General features: G+C 43.2%; 1 protein-coding gene across 1 annotated transcript; it reads left to right on the top strand.

Moving 5' to 3' along the window:
- Window positions 2,876-11,572, top strand: LOC8055427 (DNA (cytosine-5)-methyltransferase 1). Its single transcript, XM_002454043.2, has 20 exons — window positions 2,876-3,384; window positions 3,498-3,594; window positions 4,748-4,855; window positions 4,935-5,072; window positions 5,157-5,256; window positions 7,908-8,086; window positions 8,169-8,234; window positions 8,317-8,529; window positions 8,671-8,729; window positions 8,804-8,870; window positions 8,961-9,290; window positions 9,381-9,449; window positions 9,521-9,607; window positions 9,670-9,757; window positions 9,875-9,996; window positions 10,074-10,178; window positions 10,323-10,366; window positions 10,450-10,519; window positions 10,620-10,723; window positions 10,888-11,572. Exons 1-20 carry the CDS (start codon window positions 2,876-2,878, stop codon window positions 11,087-11,089), a joined length of 2,757 nt encoding a protein of 918 aa, XP_002454088.2. The 3' UTR covers window positions 11,090-11,572.

Here is a 12,261-nt window from a genome sequence, read left to right as displayed (position 1 = left end):
ACCATAATGCAAAGACAATAACCTGTCTCAAGTAGCATAACGCCACTTACGAATTAGCATGTTTGCCACTTACGAATTGATGCTAGCATGGACATGATAATAGTGGTTGCAGTATGATCCTAAGATGGTCCAGTTGCAAAGTAAAAAGAAAAAAAAAGAAATTTTCTCTAACACAAAACATGAACAGATTTAGATGTAGCAAGATTTTCACTTTAAAAACATATGAAGCATCTCCTAATGTGTTTAAAGTTATTTGAGCCAAACAATTAATGTAACATGCTTTGTGAAATTTATCAATTTATATTCTAAAACTCAAGCAAGTCAATGAAAAACCAAGGGAAACTTATTTTGTTTCAAAATACATCACTGTCTAATCTTAAATTAGCTAAATATCCTAAATATCATGTGCACGAAATTGAAACATATCAAATATTAGCACGTGGAGTATCATTGGATTATCACAAGAGACAATAATGTTGGGACCATGGAATTTGGGTAGTCCTTTTGCATCAGTTAATAAAAAATTGCTTTGGTCGGACTCAACACATTTCTAATGTCATCAAATCATGCTAGAAGTTGTAAATTAGACGGTCAGTTTGCATCAAAGAATCAAAAATGTTTTTTCTTTGTTCTGTCTCGGTAAATTTCTGAAAGTACATAGATAACAAAGAGAATGTATATAGGCAATTAACATGATTAATATCACCATAAACTTACAGACATCTCAGGAAGCAATTTGCATGCAAGAGCCAAGACTAACCGTTTACTTCCTGCACGATCTGATGTCTCCACATATGCAATAGGTAAATCAACTAGTATCTTTTGGAGATCACAAAAGACACATAAATGTATGTAGAAAAAGATCAAATCAAACGAGATTATATATGCTCCTTGATGGGTCCTCCGGTGAACACAGATCAAACAACAGTTCATCAATATACAAGAAAAGAAGATGAAAACTGAGATACAAAACATGACAAAAGATATGGTTCAATCTCTAGTGTCACCTCATCAGCACATAACTGGTCGCAATAACTGCACGAAATAGCAAAAGGAGTATAAATAGGTCATTTATGCCTAGATACATCTAAAAACCCAAAACTTTTACAAGATTCTCCATCACATCGAATCTTACGACACATACATGAAGTATTAAATATAGATAAAAAGAATAACTAATTGCACACTTTACCTGTAAATCACGAGATGAATCTTTTAAGCCTAGTTACTCCATAATTAGACAATGTTTGTCAAATAAAAACGAAAATACTACAGTGTCAAAATTCCAAAACTTTTTGCATCTAAACAAAGCCTTAGGCTGAGGCCTTGTTTAGTTCCATTTTTTTTGGAAATCGAAACTGTAGCGCGTTCATTTTTATTTGACAAATATTGTCCAATTATAGAGTAACTAGGCTTAAAAGATTTGTCTCGTGATTTACAGGCAAAATTGTGTAGTTAGTTTTTATTTTTATGTATATTTAATGCTCCATGCATATACCGCAAGATTCGATGTGATAGAGAATTTTGAAAAGTTTTTGATTTTTGGGGACCTTGTTTAGTTCATCTTAAAAACCAAAAACTTTTTAAGATTTTTTGTCAAATCGAATCTTGCGGCACATGCATGAAGCACTAAATATAGATGAAAATAAAAACTAATTGCACAGTTTATATGTAAATCGCAAGATGAATCTTTTAAGTTTAGTTAGTCTATAATTGGATAATAATTGCCAAATAAAAACAAAAGTAATACAATACCAAAAACGAAAAAGTTTTCATAACTAAACAAGGCGTAAACATGTCTGCAAAAAGCTGGACAGTCCTGCGTGGCCACGACCGACTCGGGAGCGTCCGCCGGCAGCGGGAGCTCGAGCCCAGGGCCTGTCTAGATTGGGAACGAAAATTTTTTGGGTGTCACATCAGATGTGTCGGAAGGATGTCGGGAGGGGTTTTTAGAAACTAATAAAAAAACAAATTACATAGCTCGTCAGGAAACTGCAAGACAAATTTATTAAGCATAATTAATCTGTTATTAGCATATGTGGGTTACTGTAGCACTTAAGGCTAATCATGGAGTAACTAGGCTTAAAAGATTCGTCTCGCGATTCTTAACTAAACTGTATAATTAGTTTATTTTTTATCTACATTTAATGTTCCATGCATGTGTCTAAAGATTCGATGGGATGGATGAAAAAATTTTGAGTAGGGAACTAAACAGGGCGAACAGGGCGACGCGCGCAACGTTGGCGGTGCTTGAGGGGTGGGCCAAAACAGGGCGAACAGGGCGACGCGCGCAACGTTGGCGGTGCTTGAGGGGTGGGCCAAGCGGACAGGCCTCGCGTCAGGGTCGGAGGCACGCCGGCGCACCGCGGCGGCCGCGCGGGTTCTTCTGGCCTGCGCCCACGACCTCGTCTCCATGCGCGTCGCCATGGCCGCCGCCCTGTACCGGGAGGTGGCGGGGCGTGGTGGGAGGCTACAGTGCACGCAGGCGGGGAGGGCCGCCACGGCCCACGGACGCCAATCTTCGCGTCCGACCGGTGGATGGGCCAGCGGCCGAAAAGCCTAGGCGCGCAGTCCGGCTGGCACCCTCGCTCTCGCGGGTGACGAGCGAAAATTCGCATCCATACACTCCCGCTGCAGACGGGCCCCACACCGTCAAAAATTGGACCGGCTCCCGCTCCCTCGACGTTTTGGGTTTCGTTTTCCCACCGCCCGCCCGACCCCCGCGTCCGCCCTGCCCTGTTTTCACATTTGAGCGATCCCCTTTCGATTCGATTTCTCCAGACTCCAGAGCTCTAGAGAGCATCGCATCAGCAGCAGTCCCCGTCTCCGGACCCTAGAGAGCATCGCATCAGCAGCAGCTACAGCATCCCCTGCCATGGCGCCGAGCTCCCCGTCGTCCGCCGAGCCCACGCGCGTCTCCGGCCGGAAGCGCGCCGCCAAGGCCGTGGAGATCCACCAGAGCCAGGAGGAGGAGGAGGAGCAGAAGGTTGTGGCGGCGTCGTCCGCCAAGCGCAGCCGAAAGGCGGCGTCTTCCGGCAAGAAGCCCAAGCCGACGCCCAAGCAGGCCAAGGCGGGTAGGAAGAAGAAGGGGGAGGCCGAGAGGAAGGAGCCCGTGGAGGACGATGTGTGCGCCGAGGAGCCCGACGAGGAGGAGTTGGCCATGGGCGAGGCGGAGGCGGAGGCAGAGGCGGAGGCCGATGAGCAGGCCATGCAGGAGGAGGTGGCCGCGGTCGCTGCCGGGTCGCCCGGGAAGAAGAGGGTGGGGAGAAGGAGCGCCGCCGCTGGCGGCGACCACGAGCCGGAGTTCGTCGGCAACGCAGTCCCTGCGGTCGAGGCGCGCAGCAACTGGCCTAAGCGCTACGAGCGCAGCACTGCCGCAACGAAGTATTTTCCCCTCCCTACTCTGCTTTGCTTTTGATTCGATCCCAGAAGTTTACTCCCTGTTGTGACTTGTGAGCTGAGCAATCCCCCTGTTTATCGATTCATGGCGTGTGCAGACCGGAGGAGGACGAAGAGCTCAAGGCCAGGTGCCACTACCGGAGCGCTAAAGTGGACAACGTCGTCTACTGCCTCGGGGATGACGTCTATGTCAAGGTCCTTGTTCATCGCTTTCATTACCTTCTTTATTTGCCATGATGCTGTTGCTGCTCTCATTTATTATGCTCTGCTCATGTATTTGTTAAGGAAGCAAGACTTGTTTGATTTTTGTTGTCCATTTCCAATGATGAGTTGTGCGTATGGTCAGAAGTACATCGTGGTACGCTGTCTGTATGTACATTTGTCATCGATCAGGAGCTTACTTATGACCTACTCCGTATGTTTGGAAGTTGGAGCTGCTTCAGTGCTTTGTGCAGCAAGCTCGGCAATGATGATGAGTTTTGGCCGCTTTTAGTTGTTCCGTTCTTTTTCTCATCGTGGGTTAGTTGTGCTCTGTGATGGTATTGGTATAATTGTGACTGTGACCATATAATTGCCATGGAAGGAAGCATTGAGCTTTAAATCAATCCCTAGCGATGTGCGTTTAACAAGTGGTTTATGGTTCCAATGGTCATGAGTAGAACAAGATTTGGTCAAACCTTAAAAACTACAAACTTCAATAAGTATTACATTATTTAGTTTGAAAACGTTTAAGTTCCATGTGTTGATTTGTATTCAACATACTTGAAGATTATATTATAAAAGAAATTAGTGGTCAAAGATATGCATGTAAGGTTGCAAGGTCAAATACTCAAACGTGTGAAGTATCTGTGACTAGAGGGAGTATAACGTAAAGGGGTGCCCTAAATGTCTGTCCTCTACACAATGCTATGTTTGGTGCATAGCCTGCTCCCATAAGCTGGATCCTTTTGATTCTGTTGAAAAGGCACTGTTCAACAATTTCAATGCCTAATGTTAAGAGGATGTTATTTTTAATAACAAAAATGCTGCTTAACCCTGCATCTATTTTGCATGTGCTAGTGATTGCTTACATTATGTTACAATCCCTGAGATTATTTGAAAAATTTCTTGTCTTATTTGCCTGTTTATGAGAGGGAAGTGTTGTTTGTCTCTTAAAATTTAGTTTCATGTAAGTTCTTAGTAATTCAACTGAACATAAAAATTGATGATGCAGTGAACAAGAATGCTCAAACTAATGTTTGTGTACAATACCACTGGATGATTTTGTTTTCACATCACATCTTTATTTTTATGTTCTTTAATAATAGTTACTGACCTTAAGTTTATGATTCTTTTTTACCTGTCTTAGGCTGGAGAAAATGAGGCAGATTACATTGGCCGCATTACTGAATTTTTTGAGGGGACTGATCGGTGTCACTATTTTACTTGCCATTGGTTTTTCCGAGCAGAGGACACGGTGCGTGTTTAGCTTTGTGTCATTTCTATTCATGTCAAGAGGTAGCATAGAACTTTAAAATACTAACATATCAGTGCAGGTTATCAATTCTTTGGTGTCCATTAATGTTGATGGCCACATGCATGACCCTAGACGCGTTTTTCTTTCTGAGGAAAAGAACGACAATGTGCTTGATTGCATCATCTCCAAGGTCAAGATAGTCCGTGTTGATCCAAATGTAAGTTCCCTGCTGAGAGCTTTGTGATTTTTCTATGCACATAAAGTTTCTCACTACAATTGTGTGTGTGTGTTTTTGCCTTAGATTGATCCAAAAGCCAAGGCTCAGCTGATAGAGCATTGTGACCTATATTATGACATGTCGTACTCTGTTGCATATTCTACGTTTGCTAATATCTCATCAGGTAATTGCTTCCACATCATCCTTTTTTGGTTGACTAGCTGAGTGCAATTTACTTGCTTAGTTGCTTTGCTAAATTAGTGTGACGTTACTACTTATCAAATACTCCCTCCGTACATAAAAAAGGTCGTTCTGGGCTTGTTGCCTATTTTCATGAAGGAAGACGTTCTGGGTGCCAGGGTCACGAGTTGGACGTGTTTACCCTTCTGCGCATCGTCTCTCATTACATGGCCGCCGCATTTATAGCAGGCATGGGTTGACACACCTGTTCGGCGTCGCTTCTTACTAGCCAGCTCGTTGGCACTCCATCAAAAACGAGGACCAACTAGGCCCAAACGTGAGCAAACACGTCCACACCAACACAGTGCAGCACGAGTGGAGCAAAAAAAACTGCGTCTGCTGAGTTTTGACCACAGCACCTCATAGCTCACGCCTCAACACACTAGCCAGATAAGTTGGGGAACTTTCTTGGATAGAGAGCACCCGTGACTGTATTTAATAGGGGCAGACCGGGAAAATACCCCCTCATTAATCACTTCTTGGTAAGCACAATCATGTCCTAAACGACTTTCTTTTTAGGTATGGAGGGAGTAGCTTTTTCTCCCTAATGCCTGTTACAATATTTGACATCATCAATATTAGTGTTTTTATATAAAGTTAGTTAAATTTGAAGTTGTTTGACACCTTGGGAAGTGAGAATTGCATTCTTTTTAGGAGAGGACACAATCATCTTCCAGTAATGTTGAAGGATAACTGAAATGTCCACTTTAGGCATATCTGTCTCAACTTTTGATTTTGGCTACCAGTCATCCAACTTTAAACATGAGATTATGATGAAGCCAAAAGCCGTCCTAGAGGTGCTTTCCCTGTCTTTTGTGAGATTAGCGATAACAATGTCTATACTACCGTATGGTAGTACCATTCCATACTCACACCCACTAGTCAAAATTCTATTTGCCATACTTGTGCAACACGTACCCAAATGTATACCTTTTAAAAACAAAAAATCCTAAATATACCATATCTTTTAAAAACAAAAAATCCTAAATATATCATATTATTTAAATCATATACAGCGTCAAGTTTTTGTAAATAGAAACTGATAATGATAACATCGCAACAAAACTTCACCAATATAGTGTAATAGTTGTAGATCTATTGGATACATTTGTATTTCGTATTCCATACCTGCCTCTTTATTGGGTAAAACTCGTCGGGCAGTTGGGTTTTGGGTATCCATTATCATCCCTATGTGAGATATTGTTTTGAGGGGTATTGTGTATTAGTTATTTATTCATTCAAAAGCTAATCTACAAAAACAATTTTTATTAAAATTAAAAGCTCAAACAAACATGCCTTTACTCCATTAGTTTAGGTTTATTGGGTTAACTTTTAGTGCATGCAGTGTTGAAGTATAAGTGGAATTGCCCACCTTTGCCTAACAGCTCAAGCTTTTGGTTTGAACTGGTTGGTGCATGCCACTCAACACTCAATACGGTATCAGTGCTAGAGGTGAGAAGTCTTGAGTTTGAATCTTGGCAAGTGCAATTAAATAAAATAAATGTAGTTGACCTCTATTTCCATAGTATTTGAGGTATGACTGAGCCTGCAAGGAGGGAGAGTATTGAAGTATGAATGAGCTGTCCACCTTTCGCGCAAAAGTGGTGGGGGCATGGGCTGATCTTGTGCCAAAATTAAGACTATGTCGGAATGGATTGAAATGAGCTCCAACATGGCTCATGATGCCTAATAGAACCATTGTGTGTGACCGGAAAGACTTCCAAGCATGTGATATAGTCAGCGCGAATCATGGCCTGATCTTGCACAGACCCAACTCTATGAATGATGAGTATCTGGTCATCTTGGTCGCCTTTCTTCGTGACATTCTTCTGGAAGTAGATTGCTGTTGCCTTCAACTCTTCGCTCCTTGCTTCATTTGCCTTTCCATGTCCGGCTCTTGCAAGCCTGCCCAATAATCAATAAAGGAGTGTGTCATATAGATAATCTTAGAGGGAGATTTGATTCTTTTGTCCTCAAAACAAACAACATTTCTTGTGCATCGTATTGCTTGACAAAGAGCAGCCAGCCCCACTACATATACCGGTTTACCATTCGGTAAACAAAGCTTGATCCAAACCCAAAACTGATCAATATTACAAGGTCTGCAACTGACTCCAAGGGTACAACAATCAGATTCCAAATGTATTTCGCCGCCATCCATCCAAAAAAGAGACCTTTCCACTGATTCTTTTTCTGTGTAAAAGGCATATATTTCATTTCCTTTCCAATTTCTTCTTGAGAGGTTGCCCTTCATAAGGATAGCATTTTGAAGAAGCCACATAAAGATTTTAATTTGTAGAGGAATTTTGGCTTGCCAAATATATTTCAAGTTTTGACCCTGATCATTATGACATAAACATTTATATAATGATTTGTTATTTCCTTCTATTTCACGTGAGGGCGACCTTCCATGTGATAGGTGTTAAATACAACTGAATTGAACGCATTTCCTTATCAGCTTAGGCTTGTGAATGCAATGATTGGTGTATGTAGCTCAATAACTAAAACTGGTTTGAACAGTCTACAGTGACTAACTTTGACACTTGTTAAATGTGTATGTTTTTTTACAAACCCTGACACTTGTTTTTCTACTAGAAAATGGGCAGTCAGGCAGTGAAACTGCTTCGGGTATTTCTGATGGTGATGTGGATCTGGAGACGTCATCTAGTATGCCAGAGAGGACAGCCACCCTTCTTGATCTGTATTCTGGCTGTGGGGGCATGTCCACTGGTCTTTGCTTGGGTGCAGCTCTTTCTGGGTTGAAACTTGAAACTGTAATCTTCTACCTAGTTATCTGTTGGATAGAATATGTTCATGATCTCAGCACTAATCCTACTGTTCTGACTATGATTGCAGCGATGGGCTGTTGACCTTAACAGTTTTGCGTGCCAAAGTTTAAAGTACAATCATCCACAGACTGAGGCATGAGTAGTAAACTGCATCCTGGATTCCATCTGTTCTGTCCAGCTGCTCTCACAAAGTTCCTTTGGATCTTTGAATGTAGGTGCGAAATGAGAAAGCCGATGAGTTTCTTGCTCTCCTTAAGGAATGGGCAGTCCTATGTGAGAAATATGTCCAAGACATAGATTCGAATTTAGCAGGTTCAGAGGATCAAGAGGATGAAGGCAGCCCTCTCGACAAGGACGAATTTGTTGTAGAGAAGCTTATTGGGATATGCTATGGTGGCAGTGGAAGGAAAAACGGCATCTATTTTAAGGTACTTAAGCTTTATCTGTTGATCTGTACTTGATTCCAAGAAAAGAAGTTCAATTACTATGGCAATATAGAAAAAAACTAAAGCTTTTCAAGCAATGGATATTTCTGTGTATTTTGTTGTAATAATGCTAGATTTCTGCAGGTCCAGTGGGAAGGATATGGTCCTGAAGAGGATACATGGGAACCGATTGATAACCTGAGGTTAGTATTTGGTATGTCATCTGCTTGTTGCCTTGTACATCTATTTGCACTCTAATCCTTGTTTCACAAACCAGTGACTGCCCACTGAAAATTAGAGAATTTGTACAAGAAGGGCACAGAAGAAAAATTCTCCCGCTGCCTGTGAGTATTTAGTTGGGTGTGGTTTTCCTCCCTGTTTGTTTAGCTCCCCATTTTTTTGGGTGATATCTAACTAATCTATTCTTTCAAAAGGGTGATGTTGATGTCATTTGTGGAGGCCCACCATGTCAAGGTATCAGTGGGTTTAATCGGTTCAGAAACCGTGACGAGCCACTTAAAGATGAGAAAAACAAGCAAATGGTGACTTTCATGGATATTGTGGCGTACTTGAAGCCCAAGTATGTTCTCATGGAAAATGTTGTGGACATACTGAAATTTGCTGATGGTTACCTAGGAAAATATGCTTTGAGCTGCCTAGTTGCTATGAAGTACCAAGCACGCCTTGGAATGATGGTAGCAGGCTGCTATGGTCTGCCACAGTTCAGGATGCGTGTGTTCCTCTGGGGTGCTCTTTCTTCGATGGTCTGTTTTGTACCTTGCTGTTTTATATCCTTTGCTAGATTTATGTTGCATTGTTGACTGCTGGCTAATCAGGTGTATTTGACAATGTAGGTGCTCCCTAAGTATCCTCTGCCCACATACGACGTTGTAGTACGTGGAGGAGCTCCTAATGCCTTTTCAGTAAGTGCAATCACTACTTTGAAATCCTTTGCAATGTGTAAAATTTGTTGACCAACTGAATTTGTTTGCAGCAATGTATCGTTGCATATGATGAGACAGAAAAACCATCCCTGAAGAAAGCATTGCTCCTTGGGGATGCAATTTCAGATTTACCAAAGGCAAGTGTTTTGTCAAGTTCATACATTTCTGAATGTGCATGCAATCTTACTCTTCTCTGCAGGTTGAAAACCATCAACCTAACGATGTAATGGAGTATGGTGGTTCCCCCAAGACAGAATTCCAGCGCTACATTCGACTTGGTCGTAAAGGTAAAAGGCCCAGTGAACTTTACTGGTTGAGCTTCTCCATGAATTTCAGAAGAACCATCTTTTTTTCTTGGTCCTTTGCTACTATTGCAGCAAGTTCACTCTGTTTTATTCTTTCAGACATGTTGGATTGGTCCTTTGGTGAGGAGGCTGGTCCAGATGAAGGCAAGCTCTTGGATCACCAGCCCTTACGGCTTAACAACGACGATTATGAGCGGGTTCAGCAAATTCCTGTCAAGAAGGTTGGTGGCTTGATAGCAGTTGTGCCTTCCCTCGTTGTTTCTCCTCCTGAAACAATCATCACTCTTTCCTATGACAGGGAGCCAACTTCCGTGACCTAAAGGGTGTCAAGGTTGGAGCAAACAATATTGTTGAGTGGGATCCAGAAATCGAGCGTGTGAAACTTTCATCTGGAAAACCACTGGTATGTGTTATTTTGTGCTGTTGTTCCCATAACAGTGCAACATTTATGTTACATATTCACACTCATAACTGATGAGATGCTGCAACTACTGTAAGATTCATAGTTTAGACATGATAAGATTTTGCACAAATCTTTGTTATCTAGGTTCCTGACTATGCGATGTCATTCATCAAGGGCAAATCACCCAAGTAAGTTGCAAAATGGTCCCTTCTTTTCTTTTCTTGGAAAAAAGTAGGTTCTTGGTTACTTGTCCTTACATATGATGTTGTAGGCCATTTGGGCGCCTGTGGTGGGACGAGACAGTTCCTACAGTTGTAACCAGAGCAGAGCCTCACAACCAGGTCAGCTTCAGTACAAACTATCCCTTTATGTTAATTCCTGGAACTGTATTTAATGTTAGTGTTGTCCGCATATGACCCTGATTGAACATGTTGTCCACAGGCTATATTGCATCCGACTCAAGCAAGAGTCCTGACTGTCCGGGAGAACGCAAGGTTACAGGGCTTCCCTGATTACTACAGATTGTTTGGCCCGATCAAGGAGAAGTAAGTTCCTCTTTTCAGTTTGCCTGTACCTGATCTAGTCACTCTTGAAAGTTGTCAGCAGTAAGCCATTGATCAGTCAGTTACAGCTCTTGAAATCAGAAGCAGGATCATGCTGCATTGTAATCCTTGCCTCTGAACATGTGTACTTTCTCTGATGGCGATAGGTATATTCAAGTCGGGAACGCAGTAGCTGTCCCTGTTGCCCGGGCGCTGGGCTACTGTTTGGGGCAAGCCTACCTGGGTGAGTCTGAGGGGAGTCACCCTCTGTACCAGCTGCCTCCAAGTTTCACCGCTTTGGGGCAAACTGCGGTACAGGCGAGGGCCTCTTCTGTTGGCACTCCTGCAGGCGAGGTGGTTGAGCAGTAAAAGGATACAGAGCTGAGCTGAGCAGGGCAACAGCCAACGGCAGGAGCATCTCTGGTTGGGTCCGATTCAGACCCATTAAATAGCATGTTTACCAATGAATAATCTGCGTATCGTGCTGATTCTTATGATTGGAGATGAATGTAGGGAGGGTGCACTTGAGCTCGAGTGCTTGTCGTACTGTACTGTACTGTAGGTTGAGGTTTCAAAACATTAACTAGCCATGTATCGTGTTGGAATATGAGTTATTGATGGTGGCCTTATCTCCCGTTGATAGATTGTCATCCGGGAGGGAGAGGCCTACTGAAAGGATGGTTTGCTGATCGTGCTGTAAAGAGATCAACAGTTCCTGCTTGATGTTTGCCAAAGAATTTTTAGTGGACATGCAAACGCTTGCACTTAAGATGTACTTGGCTATTTGGTTTTGTTCCTTTCCGGATTATGTATTGAACTGGAATCAATAATCGCTAATAAGTGATTTGCCCAGGTCGTGGTACAACCTGAATTGGTATTTTCTATTTCAAGTTAGATGCTTTGCTGAAATGTTCATTCTCTGGACTTCAAAAAATAAAATTGGCTACAGGAACACAGATCACTATGAGAAGAATTTTGTGAAGCTGCCCTAATTAAGTAGTAGCATCAAAATAGGATTGATTTGAGAATCGAGCCGTAGCTTGAGTGGTAAGGCCTCCAGGTGGTGGAACGGCTGGTCGTGAGTTTCAAGCTTTGCTTGACTCATGATTCTCACTGCGGTTTCGTCCTCCACGGGCTCCTTCCTCTCGGCCTCCCCTTTCTTCTTCCTACCCGCCTTGGCCTGCTTGGGCGTCGGCTTGGGCTTCTTGCCGGAAGACGCCGCCTTTCGGCTGCGCTTGGCGGAGGACGCCGCCACAACCTCCTCCTCCTCCTCCTGGCTCTGGTGGATCTCCTCGGCCTTGGCGGCGCGCTTCCGGCCGGAGACGCGCGTGGGCGCGGCGGGCGACGGGGAGCTCGGCGCCATGGCAGGGGATGCGGTAGCTGCTGCTGATGCGATGCTCTCTAGAGTCGGCAGACGAGAGGGTTTGGCAGGAGAGGGAGAGCTCTGGAGTCTGGAGAAATCGAATCGAAAGGGGATTGGTCAAATGTGAAAACAGGGCAGAGCGGACGCGGCGGTCGGGCGGGCGAGGGGAAAACGAAAC

This window comes from Sorghum bicolor, chromosome 4 (assembly GCF_000003195.3).
Source record: "Sorghum bicolor cultivar BTx623 chromosome 4, Sorghum_bicolor_NCBIv3, whole genome shotgun sequence".
Taxonomy (NCBI): domain Eukaryota; kingdom Viridiplantae; phylum Streptophyta; class Magnoliopsida; order Poales; family Poaceae; genus Sorghum; species Sorghum bicolor.
The sequence above is the reverse complement of the archived record's forward strand: the minus strand, read 5'-3'. Positions and strand labels throughout refer to the sequence as shown.